The sequence below is a fragment of the Ictalurus punctatus genome, chromosome 8 (assembly GCF_001660625.3).
Source record: "Ictalurus punctatus breed USDA103 chromosome 8, Coco_2.0, whole genome shotgun sequence".
In the NCBI taxonomy this organism is placed as follows: domain Eukaryota; kingdom Metazoa; phylum Chordata; class Actinopteri; order Siluriformes; family Ictaluridae; genus Ictalurus; species Ictalurus punctatus.
The window spans coordinates 2,053,066-2,071,977 of NC_030423.2; the positions used below are offsets into that span (position 1 = coordinate 2,053,066).

The 18,912-nt window shown below is 42.1% G+C and overlaps 1 protein-coding gene across 4 annotated transcripts in view; it reads right to left on the reverse strand.

The window, feature by feature from the left end:
• The window catches only part of csnk1a1 (casein kinase 1, alpha 1), a 39,118-nt gene extending 24,145 nt beyond the window's left edge, over positions 1 to 14,973 (reverse strand). For 2 of the 4 annotated variants that reach the window (XM_017474067.3, XM_017474066.3), the window contains exons 1-3: positions 14,232 to 14,973; positions 13,749 to 13,855; positions 2,271 to 2,397 (exon numbers count right to left, since the gene is read on the reverse strand). In XM_017474067.3, coding sequence (XP_017329556.1) covers positions 2,271 to 2,397; positions 13,749 to 13,855; positions 14,232 to 14,354 — 357 coding nt within the window. In that variant the 5' untranslated portion in view covers positions 14,355 to 14,973. The remainder of the gene's footprint in view (positions 1 to 2,270; positions 2,398 to 13,748; positions 13,856 to 14,231) is intronic. The other 2 variants (XM_017474065.3, XM_017474068.3) reach the window with 2 other exon arrangements.
• Positions 14,974 to 18,912: the final 3,939 nt, after the last annotated feature.

An 18,912-nucleotide genomic window follows, 5' to 3' on the forward strand; every position in this document is an offset into this window, starting at 1 on the left:
AAACTCCGCACACACAGGGCCACAGTGGGAATCGGACCCCCGACCCTGGAGGCGCGAGGCGAACGTGCTAACCGCTAAACCACCGTGCGCCCACACACGCTCTCTCTTGTTCAGATGATTGTGAGATTAAGCTTCACAATAGTTATCAGAAGGTTTTACAATATTTCAAAGCATTCGCCTGTAACACAGACGAATTTCGCAGGACGCGAGGTCGTATCCTGACGACGGCTTGATGGTAAGGCCAGGCGGTACAGTTAAAAAAAAAAAAAAATCAGATCACGATATAAATGTTTCATATCGTTCAGGATCTATAATTATCCATACATTTTTTCCAGATCTTTTTTTAAACAAAAAGCCCAGAAGGAAAAAAAAGGTTTAGGTGCATTTAAACGCTCTATTTAAAAATGTATCCCACGTTATTAATTCAAACAACACATCATTTCAACTTTAACAGTCAAAAACTAAACAGAATAGAAACAAATATCTTAAGATCTTACACGAAAATGAAATGGACGAGTGTTAAAGGAACTCGTGAACTCGAAGGTTTGCGCCAAACTTTGCGAACTTACCCCTCGAGAACGACGTGGTGAGAGACCCAATAAAGTTTCAGCTAGGTGGAGATGTAATTCGGAAAAATTTGTACAGATAAGGCAACAATAAATCTCCAATATTAATGAATAATATCAGAAGACCCCATACCGCCCCCAAGTGTGCTTTTGGGCAAGAGCACGGTGATTACGGTTGCCATGTAGAAACGCTCCGAAGTTAGAGTTTCTCCCATGGGTGATACATGAGAGAGGTTTCACTGTGTTAATACAAGGAAGGCAACTGGGAATGCTCTGCCTACTTTCACTCTACCCGCTCCCTGAAATTTGATCGATGGTTTCTAGCGTGTTTATTTGTCGCAGAGGTTCTATAGAACCCGCTCAACTATGATAGCATATGATATGCATAGCAACCACCTGAGGAACTCCCAACACTACAACACAAAGTACCAACCACTCAGCAACCATGTTGGATACCATAGCAACGCAGCTTGCAAGACACTAGTAACAACCAGGAATACCATAAGAACCACCTAGTAACACCTACACAACCTTCCGACACCCTAGCAACCAGCAGGAATACCATAAGAACCACCTAGTAACACCTACACAACCTTCCGACACCCTAGCAACCAGCAGGAATACCATAAGAACCTCCTAGTAACATCTACACAACCTTCCGACACCCTAGCAACCAGCAGGAATACCATAAGAACCTCCTAGTAACACCTACACAACCTTCCGACACCCTAGCAACCAGCAGGAATACCATAAGAACCACCTAGTAACACCTACACAACCTTCCGACACCCTAGCAACCAGCAGGAATACCATAAGAACCACCTAGTAACACCTACACAACCTTCCGACACCCTAGCAACCACCTGGAATACCATAAGAACCACCTAGTAACATCTACACAACCTTCCGACACCCTAGCAACCACCTGGAATACCATAACCACCTAGTAACACCTACACAACCTTCCGACACCCTAGCAACCACCTGGAATACCATAAGAACTACCTAGTAACACCTACACAACCTTCCGACACCCTAGCAACCACCTGGAATACCATAAGAACCACCTAGTAACACCTACACAACCTTCCGACACCCTAGCAACCACCTGGAATACCATAAGAACCACCTAGTAACATCTACACAACCTTCCGACACCCTAGCAACCAGCAGGAATACCATAAGAACTACCTAGTAACATCTACACAACCTTCCGACACCCTAGCAACCAGCAGGAATACCATAAGAACTACCTAGTAACACCTACACAACCTTCCGACACCCTAGCAACCACCTCCAATAACAACCTTTGTGACTCTCAAATTTTTCTTAGTTTTTTTTTTTTTTTTTACAGACTGAAGACTTAAATTACTCTCGTTTAGAGATACACCGTAACACAAAATTTTAAAAAAAAGTGAAAGGGGCGGAATATTCTCAGAATGCAATGTAGCCATGTTTTTTAAAAAAAACAAAAAACCTAAAAAACAAAAAAAAACGCTAATCTGTGCCTATTTTGTTACGTTTATTTAACGCAAACGCTATCTAGTAAAATGCAAATCATTCACAAACCACTAGGCCTGAAGCGATTCTAATGAGAAATCCTTTCCAGAGTTCAGAAGGAACCGCTGAATTCCACACCGATCTCTCAGCACTTGTGCACTGAAAGATCTTTTGAGAAGAAAACCTTTTCGTGTTGCACCTTACCTGGTCTGCAAGCATGAGAACGGTTTTCATTGTGAATCTGCGGGAACAGAAGTTAAAGAGGTCCTCTAGACTGGGCCCCAGAAGATCCATCACCAGGACATTATAGTCTTTTTCTTGGCCATACCACCTACAACAAACAAAACAAACAAACAAACAAACAAACATCCATCACCACACATTCACTGGGTTGAAATGCAAAATGCTTTAGAGGGATATAAAATAAAAAAAGTGGACAAAATAAAATGGTGTCAAAAACACACTGTTCGTTACTAATCAAAGTTTATAATTGTTCTGTGTGAAACTGTAATCAGAGCGCAAGCATCACACGCGTTTAACTTTATAGACTCAACGGACGCAGCCCTGCATCCAAACAACGTGTCATTTTCACAGAACAACTCCGGAAAGATAAAGACAAACAGAAAACTGCACAGAAGAGTAGGAGAAGAGATTTCTTATGATACCTAGTTAATGTCCGTATACAAGATCATATACGTTTTGTGCTCCTGTTACTTTAACAATTAGCCATGCCTATACGCATATATATCTTCGGAGAGGCACGCCTAGAAAATCCACACGCCCAGAAAATCCACAGTCACTTCATGGATAGAGGCGACACACGGCGCATGTGGCAGGGCATTCAGCAACTACAGGACATCATCACCTGCCTGTGACAGTGATGCCTCCCTTCCAGATGCACTGAACAACTTCTACGCTCGGTTCGAGGCACAGAATGACATGGCAGCGAGGAAGATCACCCTCCTCCCAATGACCAGATGCTGTGTCTAACCACGGCTGATGTGAGGAAAACTCTACGCAGAGTTAACCCACAGAACGCTGCGGGACCAGACAACATTCCTGGCAGAGGGCTCAGAGGATGTGCAGATCAGCCTGCCTCAATGACTACCGTCCCGTTGCACTCACGTCCATCATCATGAAGTGCTTCGAGAGGCTCGTCATGAGGCACATCAAGACCCTGCTGCCCCACTCACTGCTGTCCGCGTATAGCCCCAACCGCTCAACAGATGATGCCATCGCCACCACCCTACATCTGGCCCTCACCCACCTGGACAAGAAGGACACCTACATTTGAATGCTGTTCATAGACTTCAGTTCAGCATTCAAAACGATCATTCCTGCACCTGATTAGAAAGCTGAGCCTACTGGGCCCGAACACCTCCCTCTGCAACTGGATCCTGGACTTCTTGACTAGCAGACCGCAACCAGTCCGGATCAGGAACAACATCTCAGGCACCACCACGCTGAGCACCGACACCCCCCAGAGCTGTGTGCTCAGTCCACTGCCGTTCACTCTGCTGACTGACGACTGTGCAGCAACGCATGGCTCCAATCACATCAAGTTCGCCAATGACACGACCGTGGTGGGTCTCATCAGTAAGAACGTCGAAAGACGAGGTACAGCACCTAACAGACTGGTGCAGAGCCAACAACCTGTCTCTGAATGTGGACAAAACAAAAGAGATGGTTGCTGACTTCAGGAGATCATGGAGCGACCACTCTCCGCCGAACATCGATGGCTCCTCTGTGGAGATCGTCAAGAGCACCAAATTCCTTGGTGTTCACCTGACAGAGAACCTCACCTGGTCCCTCAACACCAGCTCCAGAGCCAAGAAAGCCCAGCAGCAGCTCTACTTTCTGCGAAGGCTGAAGAAAGCCCATCTCCCTCCTCACCACATTCTACAGAGGAACTATTGAGAGCATCTTGAGCAGCTGCATCACTGTCCGGTTCGGAAATTGCACCTCATCAGATCGCAAGACCCTGCAGTGGATAGCGAGAAGATCATCGGGGTCAACCCCCCCCCCGCCATCACAGACATCTACACCACACACGACATTCCCAACGCCACCAGCATTGTGGACGACCCCACACACCCTTCACACACACTTCACCCTCCTGCTGTCTGGAAAAATGTACTGAAGCATTCGGGCCCTCACGACCAGACTGTGTAACAGCTGCTTCCCCCAAGCCATCAAACTCCTCAATACTCAGAGACTGGACTGACACACACACACACAGAACACAATCCAACTCCCACTGAAATATTTGCACATTCCTGCATTGACACTGTTGAATTTTTTTGCTGCTACTGTATTATAAAAAATATAGTATCTAATTTATTGTCACTATATATAAACACACTTTATCTGGCTGTTACCAGAATTACTGTGCCCATTGTCCTGTTTTAGTACTTACTGTACTGTCCTGCGTTGTTGGCAAACGTCTGCACGTGCACCTTATGTAGAATGTTTGTAGATCTCGTTTAGTTCTGTCTCGTCTCATGTGGTTAGTGTTTTGTTTTATGTAGCACCGTGGTCATAGAGGAACGTCGTTTCGTTTCACTGTGTACTGTACCAACTGTATATGGCCGAAATGACAATAAAATCACTTGAACCTCACGGTCTTGAGGAATGACATTTAGTAACGCGTTGCTGAGGATTTGGTGAGCACGTCAGGCGATGAAGAAAACATCCTGGAGAGGGAGTCTATTTACTCAGAAAAAAAAAAGCCCCATAAGTACACACACACACACACACACACACACACACACACACACACACACACACACACACACACACACACACACACACACACACACACACACACACACACACACTTCACTGGCTGTTTATTTCTCGGCATCTCTGAAAACCACAACAGTGCAAAAAGCAAACCAAAAAAAACAAAAACATTAATAGAAGGTCTCTCATCCTCATCGAGTACACTTTTCAAGACAGACACAAAGGAAACCTTTCCCCCCGATTATTAAAAAGGAAGCATTATTAGAAGTTACCCTGGGTACCGCAGACGACTACACGTCTTGCTCTTGGAGTGAACTTTGGTCTCCACTCCTGGAGAGGGTAACACTGGTCTTAAACTTCCTCCATTTCTACACAATGTGTCTGACAGTGGATTAGTGGAGTCCAAACTCTTTAGAGATAGATCCCTGTTCTTTAAATCAAACAGGGTGCTCGTTCACATCTGACTGCCAACTAATGACTGAACACACCTGACTCTAATTTCACCGTCAAACTAACTGCTCATCCTAGACGTTCACCTACTTCTACCACGCACAGATACATAAATTGGATCAGTTTCCTCAATAAATATATGAGCAAAATATTATATTTAAATTTTTTTTAAATTTTATTTAGATAGGTTTTATAAGCCAATTGTGTGGCAGTACTGCAATGCATGAAATCATGTAGATACAGATAAAGCCAGCAGATTTGGGTATTGTTCCAATTAACTCCCAGAATGGGGGGAAACATGTGATCTCAGTGATTCTGAATGTTGGTGCCAGACAGGCTGGCCTCCTGGGATTTTCATGCACAACAGTCTCGAGAATTTACTCAGAATAGTGCCATAAAGAAAAGAAAAGAAAAGAAAAAAAAAAAGAAAAAAGACATCCAGAGAGCAGCAGGTCTGCAGACAGAACCACCTTGCTGATGTGAGAGGTCAATGGAGAATGGCCAGACCAGGTCAAGCTGACAGAGAGGCTAGAGTAACTCAAATAACCACCCTGTACAACCGTGGTGAGCAGATAAGCATCTCAGAATGCACGACACATCAAACCTTAACGCTGATCGACTACGACAGCAGACGACCACGTCGGCGTCCATTTCTTTCAGGCGGCAGTGGGCACAGGCTCACCAAAACTGGACAGCTGAAGACTGGAAAATGCAGCCGGAGACACACAGATGGTCGGGTCAGAATTTGGCATCGAAAGTATGAGTCCATGGACCAAACCTTGCTTTTGGCAACAGTCCAGGCTGGTGGAGGTCGTGTAATGATGTGGGGAATGTTTTCTTGGCACACTATGGGCCCGTTAATATCAATCAATCAATCATCGCTTGATTATCAATCACAGACTATTTGACAATTGTTGCTGAACGTTTGCGTCCCTCCATGGCCACAATTTACAAAATAGTCTGGATAATGCAGCATGTCACGAAGCAAAAGTCATCTTAAAATGGTTTCAGAACAAGACAACGAGTTCAATGTTCTTCGGTGGCCTTCCCAGTCACCAGATCTGAATCCAAAAAGAACACCGTGGCATTTGGTGGAATGGGGAAAAATCTGCATGGGTTGCGTGATGCAATCATGTCAACATGGACCAAAACCTCAAAAGGAATGTCTCTAACATTGTGGCTGTTTTGAGAGCAAAGGGAGCGCTACCCAATGCTAGTAAAGTATTCCTAATAAAGTGCTTGGGGTGTACATGCATACACACACCTATATCTATCTAGCTATGTATATATCCACAACACCATCCACTTTTCAGAGCGCGTGAGCGAGCCTGAGATGGAACAATTAAGAACATCCTCACATACATCTATCGTTTGAGACCACTCTGGTTTCCCACTAGAGTACAACAACGATGGACGACGAGTGGTGGACCGAGCAGCGACAGTGTGCCGATACTGCTCAACGTAACTATCGATACAGGTCCGAATACCTCGAACATGTCAAACCATTTGCAACAGGCATCACCCAAACGTCAGTTACCAGAGCGAGGAAAAAAAAAACAACTGCTTCACCCCAAAGCCCTACTGCGGTGTAGAGATTCCCGGATTCCGCAGTTTGCTAGGAATGCTCAAGCCGCGTTATAACAATGTCCAAAAGGTAACAGCCAAACTTCATAACGAAACCCAAGATCGGATTGTAAATTAACTAGCAGAGTTCTCTTTTCCTAACAACTAACGCACGGACATCCAGGACCAGAGAGAGCTACTTAACCGTTACTGCCCACTACTTTAGCAAAGAACGGGAGATGAAAAGCCACATGTTCCAGACTGTACGCGCGTCCTCCGTACGGGAGCCGCACCATCCGTCAGAGGGTCTGAATGAAGCAGTGTTCGGATGGAAACTAGAGACGACCCGATCCCTGTGATAATCCTTGACAATAAAAAAAAAACCCCGTAAAAGCAGTTAAAGAATCTGAACGTGGACCTCACATACCATGCTTCTCACACTGAATTTACCATCGCAGAAAGCAATAGCACTGACACAGCCACTGAGGTCCTAGAAACCGAGCAGAAGCCGATGATGTCCCCACTTTCTGGAACTCCAGTTATGACATGGCTGAGGGCGACCTTGATTCTACAACCACGTAAAGACGGCCCTACAGTCAATGTCTGCAGTCAAGCATGACCGATGTGCTTGATGAAAAAAACAGAACAGATATGCTCCTTCTAAGATGGGAACGTAAATAAATTCATGCCTCATCTGGATAACGCAAGTCAGGAGAGAACACCGTGATCTCACGAGAGAGAGAGAGAGAATCTGGGCACTGCGCAGCTTCCATTAGCACCTGTATTAATAGTCTGCTTGCTGCCTTGTTTTGCTCTCTCTCGCTCTCATTACATTAGGCAGACGGCCTTATCTAGAGCGACTTACAATTAAAGTTGAGGCTTAAGGGCCTTGCTCAAAAGGCCCAACAGAGACAGCTCGGCAGTGCTGGGATTTGAACTCTCAACCGTCCGATCAGAAGTCCAACGTCTTAACCGCTGAACTACAACTTCTCCAGAGCGCCAGTCATCATTACCACTGGGGTGCAAACATGCGCCTATACCGAAAACAACTCAACTCTCACCCTAACATTTCAAAAAGACATCACCAGTGCCGTGTTTACATTAGCCCAGCGCTACATCTGTGTCCAGCCAGGGTTGAACGGTAGATCGTTACGTGTCAACTGGCTTCAACTAACTTCACCTTCTTCGTCTAACCACGAATTTTGAGGTTTGTGGTTGGGTGCCACTCTGAGGTCACGGGGACACTGCCAGCACAGCTTCAAAGCCATTTGATTGATGATGATTCTTCTATCTCAAACATAATGGAATCATCATGTTAGGCTCCAACATCCTAAAAAAAAACATTTTAAAAAAAGGCGTTTGTGCGCATATCGGTCAGTTATCCGAATTTGGCATATTTTGCTTCTATAACGTATTATTTAACACCGATGTTTATTATTAAAAGGTTTATTTTTTAGGGATTTGTTGTTCTTGCGTCCGTCAAGCTTACATGAACCAAGTTAGCATTTTTCAGCCAGATACAGCTCCGCTCCGTGAAAACAGTGAGTGAATGGTATCACTGGAAAGCCCATGAACTCTAGCGTCTTGATAGCTGGCCTGAAGCCCTGTTAACGCACTTAGTGGATTGGTTTTAAAACTGCGTTTTAAAATGAAAACGATCCTCGTCCACGCTGGCGTTTCCGCTGTGATTCGGAAACCATCTCCGTCCACGATACACGACCGAAAACGCACGTCACATGACCATTCATGTACACTGGGCATGTGCGCACGAAGCCACGCCTTCGTTTTCGAAAGTCTTCGTTTCTGAGGGTCAGAAACACCGGAGTAGCGTAGACGACAGGCGTAACCGTAGCAAAAGTTACGCACTGGTGTAAACAGGGCCTAAATACGGTCATTTCCTTTCTAGAGTGAGAAGCAACAGGCTGATCTAAACCAGGAGACAGAGGCTGCGTCCAAAATCGTGTACTGTGGCTCGTATTGCATTCGACGCAGTAACTACTGCACAACCACTGAAACAGTACGTACTAATCTCTGTGTGTGTGTGTAGAATAAATCCCGGACATACTACATCCGCCATGTTGGCGCGGTCATGTGACCGTCACCGTCATCATAAACACATAAATCTTAAAAGGGACCACCAGATTAAAGCAACCGCATTAACGCCAAAATGCACATGAGGAAAGTTAACTGAATTAGCAGTTTAACCTGAGCAGTGAGGTAAATTGCTACCGTTAGCCTGGCCGGCTAAGACATGATATAGAGACTCCATAAAAGCTTTCAAACGCTGTGACAACTGTTTTCTTGTTTAAACCTTCGACAAATTAACAATTTATTTAGGCAATGTAAAACAAGCCCTGTTTATCCAAGGTTTAATACTTTAAAAAAAAAAATAAAAAAAAAAAAAACAAAGCGCCAACAAGAGCCGTCTTCCGAAACGCCGTGTTCCACTAGCTTCCAAACAGAGACATCCATACTACAAAAAATAAATAAATAAAAAAGAAAAGAAAAAAAAAAAGGAGAGAGAGACGGGGAAAATGCAGAAATTCCGTGCAAATGTTTGGAAAACGGATATACGCAGCTGTCCATGGCTCGAGTAAGTAAAGAGAGTACACGTAAAAAAATTTAAGAAAATAAAAACGACACTGGTCACGAGAACAAGAAAACAAACGTTGAATAACGAACGAATAACGATAGGAATATCTCCTCTATCTTATCATGCCTGTCTACGACATAATCCACACAAAAAAGTCACAATCAATATATAGTCAATAGTCAATTGTGTAGTAGAGCTTTGGGGGAAAATGATTTAAAAAAAAAAAAAAAAAAAAAAGTGTTATTTTTAATCAGTCAACATGAAATTCTGCACTTAGCAGTACATTAGGACAAATAACATGGAGAAAACGGTTTCGTTTAGGTTGAGATTTAAACTCAGAAGTGATGCTACGAATAGTCAGAGGAATCGAATTCCAGGTCTTGGGTGCTATTATTTCGAATGACCTTCCATTCAGAGGAAGGGGCAAAATTTCGGGACAGAGACGAGTCCGGACCCAGTGGACCCGAGCGAGCAGATCGGGTCGAGGCGTAAGGGAGAAAGCAATTCACTGAGCGAGGTTGAATAAGGAAAGAACGTAGCTGCGAGGGAACAGCACTTTCCAGTATTTTGGAAATAAATGGTAAGTTAGAGATAGGGCAAAAATAAATAAATAAATAAATAAATAAATAAATAAATGGAAACAACAGTAGGGTCCAAGTTAGGTTTCTTAAGAACTGCCACAGTTTTAAGGGGTAACGGGGAAACAAGCTGGTCTGGAAAGCTCTGTGTATGAAGTGTGAGATAGGTGCAGAGGGCACAATGACGGAGTTTGAGGAGAAATGTAGGAGCAAGTCTGTAAAATTACGAATTGGATTTCAGTATTAAGTCACTGATGGAAGAGGAGTAAAACTGGACAAATACCGACGAGTAGTCAGGTATAAAACGGAGATCTGAGGCCTCGTTTAAGAAGCACTGGCGGATGGCGTTCAACTTCTCCTGGAAATAATTCAGAAAAGAACAACAGAGCTCATCAGACGCATGGAAATCATGAGCTGGAGGATGAATGAGCTTATTTATGGTGTTAAACAAAACCTTAGGCCTAGTACTCGACACACAGTTAGACCGCGCAGAGTTCAGAGCAATTGTGAACGTGTTGAGGTGATCAATGAGAGAAACATGGTGAACAGTAAGACCAGTTTTCCTGTAAAGCCACTCAAGCCGTTGCCTTTTAAAGCCAGGGGGAAGTGTGGGAGGAGGGAACAGACCTAGTCTTAATAGGAGCATGCTCATGCAAAATTTCAGAAATAATGGAGTGGTACTTAGAGAATAATCAATGACGGACAGAAGATATCAAAGACGTCAGAGATTGTAGAGGAAGCAGAAAATAATGTCGCATCAACAGGAAAAGTCAGGATATCATCGTGTTACTGCAATTCTTTTGCACAGGTAGTGTTCATGATGGCTTTCATTACAGGTGCATCAGCATGGAAAGTGAACCTTACAACACCCGTGTGTTTGCTTCAGGGTATACAAAGGAGGAACTAACGGCACTTTTCCACCGCACGGTACGGCTCGACTCGCTGTTTGGGGCCTTTTTGGGGGCAGGTACTTTTTTTTTTTTTTTTAGTACCACCTCGGTAGAGGTCTCAAGCGAGCCGAGCCGATACTACATGTGAGCCACGCACCGAGGGAGTATGAATTCTCCTTAACGAGTGGTTCTGTATCGTGCCCGAATAAACGCGCATCATTTAACACGTACGTTGCGTATGGTAATATTCTATCAATTGAAAACTACGCATTATTTCCAAACATTTTATCGAAGTCGCTCCTATCGCGGATGACTCTAAAGACGCGTTTCCACCGAAATTACCCAGAACAGGACATTTTTTCCCCCCAAGGAGACCATTTGGTTCCTCCAGACCTTTGCTGTCTGCGTTTCAATCGCGGTCTAAAGTACTGCCAAGATTAGGCAAATTAGCCCAGTGACATATGACTACGCACGACAAGAGCTTGGCGTGGATATGAAGCCTCGATGTATGCTACAAAGAAACCGATTACTGACACAAATTAGGCTGATTTTAATGATGTGATAACGTAAAATGTTTGCTCGGCTCATGAAAACACGTAGCAGGCTCTGATTGGACCACTAACCTTTGAACATTAACGAGAGTTTTCTGCAAGCAAACCGGTGGTCTAACGGTTAGGATTCGGCGCTCTCTCTGCTGCGGCCCAGGTTTGATTCCCGGTCACAGAATGAAAGTTGTTTTTTTTTTTTTTTAAATCTTTGGATAAAAGGTTCATGTTTTAAAAACAGACAGTCTATTTTCTGAAATCTGATAACGACACTGCAAGAACAACCACCACGGAGGAGATTCACGCTGTGCTGGTGTTGATTGTGATGTATTGCTTTGCTAAAGAGGTAATCGAGTTGAGAAAACGCTGGAAGAGAGACTAGCAGTGGTATCACAGCGAATTCAAAACGCTCGTAACGCTGGACTTAAAGGAAGTAAACGGATTTTTATCAGCTATTGCCGGGATGACTCAGACGAACGCGCCGCACCCTGCACTGTTTTCCTGTGTGAACAAGGCCCAGCTCGCTTAACCCACTTGGTATTTTTAAGTATACTTTTTCATTTGCATTTCGTCCTCGGCATAAATACTTAAGGCCTGAACCTCTCCGTCAGTCCAGCTGTCGTATTTTTTTTTTTTAAAGAAACCCCATTGTGTTGATTTGAGTTGCAATAAACAACTGTTCCTATACAAACACCACATAAGATTTTTTTTTTTAAATGATGGTTGAAATAAATAATCATTTTTTAAAAAAGGCTGCGTGCACTCAACCAATCACGTTCAATGTCCAAGTCCCACCCCCCAAAGTTCCTGGCTTTTGAAAAAAGTACCACGTCCTGAGTAGGGACTTTGCGAGGGCTAAATATTTTACCTGGAACTTAATTAAGACCCTGGTCCCTGCTGTGGAAACACACCGAATACCTCTAACAGTCCCTAATTCCTGGTAAAAGTTCCTACAGTGGAAAAGCGTCACAACTTAATCATACAGAGCAGTACGCAGTTTCTAGAACGCAGTTATTTTACATTTAAGGAACGCCATGTATCCGTACAGGGTTCTGATAATATAACATTATTCCTGCGTGAAGGCGAGTGAAGACGGCACCCGCGTTGAAGCGGCAGTGGAAAAGCAAGCTCAGACACGTAAAGCGCGTTGAGTCGAGTCGTACCGTTGAAAAGTGTTTTAAGACAGATAACAGACTAAAAGGATAAACAGTCTGAGCTTCACCAGTTCTTTTAACTTGGGAAGAAGCAAGGGCCAATTCCCACACAGCCACGAGTTCAGCTGGTAGCGAAACAGCATCGTTGGTAATGGAAGAACCAGTTTAACAAAGACATCGAGGAAAGATGTTTAATCCACCCATTTCAATTTACTTGACAGAAATTCTGGGATTTCCTGCAGATGCCGTACTAACAAGGAAGTGACAAAGAAGAAAAACAACCCTGTAACAACATGAACAAGAAACCAGACTTAAAACAGAAAACCGGATAGTGTCTTTATAATTATAAACAATTACTCTTCCACAACTGTGTACTAATTTTTAAAAAAAAAATAAAATAAAATAAAAGTCCCAAGAACACTGAACGTCTATCCAGTGTAAGAAGCACTAGCGTCTTATGATTTTTACGTACAGGTCTACAGTGTCTAAGAGGTAAGACATATGCATAAACTTTTCTTTATTATTATTTATTTTACTATGTCCTCTTTCCAGTTATGCTACCATAATTAATTTTAACAAAAGAGTTAAACCTCTGATTAAAATAAATAAATAAATCTATTAAATAAATACATATACAAGATTGTTAAGAGATCATTCTACACCAACGTGACGGTCAGTTTGAGGATTTTAACAAAAAGCACAAATAAACATCAAAAATTACAAGTCCAACTCAAATACTCTATGACAGGATTGTGACAGACTTTTTGAGGCAAAAATATTCACCCCCCACACACACACACCTCTCGACCTTAATTTCCAACAGCAGTTTAGCTTATTACACACACACGGACATTTCTAATTGTGTATTTAAAAACGTTTATGAGTCTATAGAAGAAGAAGAAGAAGAAAAAAGTGCACACACTTTGTACATTGTTTGCGTACACGATAGACGATTCCAGTCACCGTGACAAACACTATTACTATATCCGGAAACTTGCTTTCGACCTCTTTCAGCCGCCATTTTCTAACCGAGACGGAGGACATGTTGAACAAACACAACAAAAGAGGAGCGGCCATTTGCAACTGGCGCAGATGTAGTCAGTCGTTTGAACATATGCCACACTTAAAACACACATATATACACAGCTATATACATGCATATCTTACCTGATGTGTGGAATTCCAACTCCACCTTGAAGAATTTTATACAGCTTGCTTTCATACAGAAGCTGAGGGTGTCTGGCTTTCTGCGACTCTAGTTTCACAGCGACCTCCTAAACACAAAACATACAAACAAAACAACGACGTATAAACGTCTAATGGTACTACTCCTGCCTACATGTTCCAGTGGATAGAGGTCATATAAAAATGAAGAAATCCAGTCAGGGTCGTCATTAAGTGATTGAAATGAAAAGCGTTCGATAAATATATATATATATATATAAAAAGAAGGGTGACTTAGCTACCAATGTTAAATAAAACCAGACGAATCGTTAGCCATGAAGTTATGAAAGTGAGTCAGCATATTGTAAATTCAACACACAAAAAAAACACGACAGCCTCATTCAACATTTTACACGAACGATATATCGAATTAACAGCAACGGTATTAGCACTGTTCCTGTTCAATAAAATAGGCTTCGACCTTACCTCTCCGTTTGTAATGTTGATTGCCAAGTAAATGTCACCAAATGATCCAGATCCGATTTTCCGGACAAGCTTGTATTTCCCCCCGACTATAAACTCGGCTTTAGAACCGCTGCTACTAGCCATGACTTTTTGTGCTTTCTAGAAACTACCAAATCGCTGTAAAATGGCGGCGTTTTGTATTGGAATATCTGCGTTTCTTTTATCTATCTATCTATCTATCGGTTCTTTTCACTAGCCCGAAGACTAGTTAAACTAAACCGCCTGACGTCTGTCTAGCTATCGTTCTCTCGTCCCTGGACGCTCACGAAAAAGAATATTCCATTATTACAGTCATCTCTAGGTTGCTCGTCTTGACTCGTATTCCTATAAATCCGTGTAGGTTATTGACCGGTTTTTCGACCAGCGTCGTTAAAACGCCGAAAACAACCTAGCTAAGCTAAGCTAAGCTAAGCTAACCTCTTACATAGGAAGGACGGCCCTGTGCTCGACGCTTTCTCTAAACCACCTCAAATAGAGGGGCGAATTTATACTTTTGTTGAAACTTATCCGACGGTGAAAAGCATACACAAGACAAACGAGCCGTATCTGTTGTGATATTAAAGAAAAGTAGTCGCTACTTTTTTTTCTTCTTTTTTTTTTCTTTCCTTTCTCCCCCCCCAAAGCGCAACCCACTCAGTCCGCCATTTTGTTCAGCCGTTCGTCTCAAGCTGATTAACTGGTTCTCTGGTAAAGAATGATAGCCCACTGCTGCAGGCAGGGGAGAGGTTGTGTGATGTCACGGAAACGGATGCAATGATTTCGGGAACGCATATACAAGGGACGTGGCCTTCCTTATACGTTGTGTCTGGGGAGCACATGGTTTAAACTTTTCTTTATTAAAGTATAGTAGATTGCCTGTCATATACTGTTGTGAGTTTTCCTCTCAGTGTAGATATAGTGTGTGGTTTCTGAAGTGCAGGAGGACTGGTCCACTCCTGGGCCTTGGTGTTATTTCCAGACCAGGAAGTATCCCATTTCCCAAAAGCTCAAAATACATAGGTCATAACTAATTGTTTTGCAAGTTTCAAGTGAGTAATGAGTCTTATTCTGACGCATAAAAATTCCAGATATGTTCCTTGAGAAACTTAACACCATTCATGTAATTGGAGATTACATTTATGAAAATAATAATGTGTAAGGATAGATAGACTGACATTTTGTTGTCTTGCATGCACTGTGTCCAGAGCAACCCTGACTAAAATAAGGCTGACCCATGGGCGTAACTACGCATTCTTTGGGGGGTCGTGTCCCCCATCAATGTTGAGGAAATACCAATCTGTCGTCCTCCCCGAATATACAGTACAAAAATATTTTCTATATGTCCCCCTTTAATGATCCCTGCTAACGGATCTGTCTTTTCTTCATCTATTCTATTTATTTATGTCTATTCCTTTTTAATATATTTCCATTTGTTAGGGAAAATAGGTGTGTGCCCCCCGTCCAATTGTACACTTGGTTGCACCCATACTCAACGCAAGTTCGTTGATATATTTTCTAAATATGTGAATTTTCAGCATCAAATTTTGGATGGGGGTGGGGGGGGGCAATGTGCATACCATGGTTACACCCTTGGGCTGACCGGTCCATCTCAGGGTAGAACATGCATACACATTCACACATGGGTCAGTTAGTGTAGTCGGTTCGCTTATATGCATGGTTTCAATCCTGCAACCTGAATGTTTTTGGGAGAAAACCTCCGAACACTGAGGAAACTCCGTATGAAGATGGGGAGAAGTGTTTCTTGATTGAATGGTCATTCCATCTTAAGTGGTCCAATGTAGGTTGGTGTACTTTTTTAAATTTTCCTTAAAAAATGTTTGTGATTACTTCTACGTTTTGCCACTGCAGAATCACATTTTTTTTTTTTTTACTTGGTTTATCTATGATGGCCATCTTTGTCTCATGGCACTAGACAAATTTTGGTTGTACAGCTCTTTACAGAAACCTCAGGATGGGCAAAGTTCCTTGGAACAAAAATCGATCTCTAGAGCACGTTACAAGATATGTGTATATACGGTCACGTGAAAAAACAAGTACATGCCATGGAAATTGTTGGCTTTTTTGGCATATTTGGACAAGCAAACGTTTGATCATCTTTGAAAGAGTGCCTATTAATAAAGTTGGTGTACTTTAACAAAACCACAAGGAAAATTAGCTTTTCAATCATTTATTCAACAGAAATATCAATAGATGTGATATTCCTCTGTGGAAAAAGTAAGTACACCCTTGGCCTCAAAAGCTAGTATTGCACCCTTTAGCAGAAATAACTTCTTGTAGGTGTTTCGCATAATTGTCCACCGGGCTTGCTGGAATTTCTGACCACTCTTCATGTAATATTCTTTCAATTGCAAGATGTTTGAGGGTTTGCTTGCATGTACTGCACGTTTCAAATCCCCTCACAAATTTGTGTTTCGTGCAATACTTCAGCTCTCTGTTTAATGTGTTTCTCTTCGTATATAATCAATTCACCAAAATGATCTCTAGGCCTGACGGCCAGAAAAATAAAACTTCAGGCAGCAAAGCATAACCTTTCCCCTTTCTGAACTGATTTCCTTGATATCCTTGTTGCAAAAGGAAAGAATTAATCTACTTTGGGGCTATCTGTGGCATATACTAAATCTAAATTGTCCACATCCTAGCGGTACTAACGAATGATGATCCCAATAATGCAGAACTGAAAAACAGAGTAGATGAGGGTGAGGTCTAGACATACATCTACAGTTCCTTATTCATTCTCCTGAAATGCCATTTTAATTTTCCTAATTAAAATTTTTTTTTTTTTAAATGTCTATGATGTACTCCTTTTATTCTATTTCCCCTTAAGTTCTTTGATTCTGCTGGTCTCATGGGTGTGTCCCTTTGGAAGTACAAACTTGAAATGATTTATTGGACATTGATGTGATCACCCAAATGAAATTCAAGTACTTTAAAATAGCCTCTAAACCAATTTCCCCCGTCTTCTGCTGTTCCATGCACCTTAGCTCTGATCACTACTATTCCACAAGGGTGTGTAAATTCTCTGTAATGAAGTCAAGTGAGCATGTACTCTAAAGTCTGGGCTAGGACCACCTTGTACACACACACAAAAAAAAGTTCTACAATGATCTCAACTGATCCTGCTTGATTGATCTAGGCCTTTGTTTCTTTTTATTACAATATTTCCATGGCATGAAAGATAAACCCTAAAGTCTAATAAGCAAAAGGATGATGAATTTTCAGTTTAGGGTATAAAAGTGCTGACAGCATACTTCTTTTATTCTATTCCCTGCTAATAATTTTGTCTGTGTTGCCCACATCCATCCGTATTCATTGTCTGTATTTCTCATTGGGTTAATGTCTACTACCACCCACTGTGGTTCCAGGGATGGATTTTAAATTTTGGACACACAGTTCAAAAGCTATGACCACAAAGTACTTCCAAATTAGGCTAAAATTTGACCCCATGGTGGCGGTAGAGTGTTGGCAGTGGGTGGCCTAAATTTGGTCAGAATGTTCCTGAAAACCTTTCCAATCATTGGACCAAAATTTGCAACTTTGCAACAAGAACGTTTCTCTGCACCTTTGGTGCTTGGCCCCCCCAATAATTTATACCAATTTTATAATCATGGCACTCAAACCTAAGAATGAATCTGTATGTTAGTTGATTTTTTTTTAAAAATGTGCATACACTAAGTACATAACAGGAAACCATGACCACATTTGGCTCATACAATTATAAGCAGAGTATCTTACATACAGTTGTAGAATTTTCTATATATCTGCATAATGACCTATAACATCAGATTTTCACACAAGTCCTAAAAGTAGACAAAGAGAACACAACATATTATACATGATCATTTATTTACTGAGGAAAATGATCCAATATTACATATCTGTGAGTGGCAAAAATATGTGAACCTCCAGGATTAACAATTAATTTGAAGGTGAAATTAGAGTCAGGTGCAAGTGTGCACCCTGTTTTATTTAAAAGAACAGGGATCCATCAAAGTGTGATCTACACAACACATGTTTGCAGAAATGCATCATGGCAGACTTCTGAGGAAAATATCTTAAGTCATTCTACCAAGCAGTAGTTAAAGAAGAGTAAAATGAATGTTTTGGAATGGCCAAGTCAAAATCCTGACCTTAATCCAATAGAAACATTGTAGAAGAACCTGAAGCGAGCAGTTCATGTGAGGAAACACACCAACATCCCAGAGTCGAAGCTGTTCTGTACTGAGGAACGGGCTAAAATTCCTCCGAGCCGATGTGCAGATGATCGACAGTCACCCCAAACGTTTAATCACAGTTATTACTGCACAAGGCGGTCACACCAGATACTGAAAGCAAAGGTTCACATACTTTTGCCACTAACAGACATAATTTTCCTCAATAAATAAATGATCAAGTATAATATTTTTGCTTAATTTTTGTTCTCTCTTTATCTACTTTTAGGACGTGTGTGAAAATCTGATGTTTTAGGTCACTTGTGCAGAAATACAGAAAATGCTACAGGGTTGACAAACTTTCAAGCACCACTGAAAGCCTAGGAGCTTTGATGCTACTGTTACTACACCACTATCCAGCCTTAAAAGAAGTACAATGTCGAGCTCTTATGACAAATATAATTTACATTCGATAAATGAGTCAAGAACCCTGC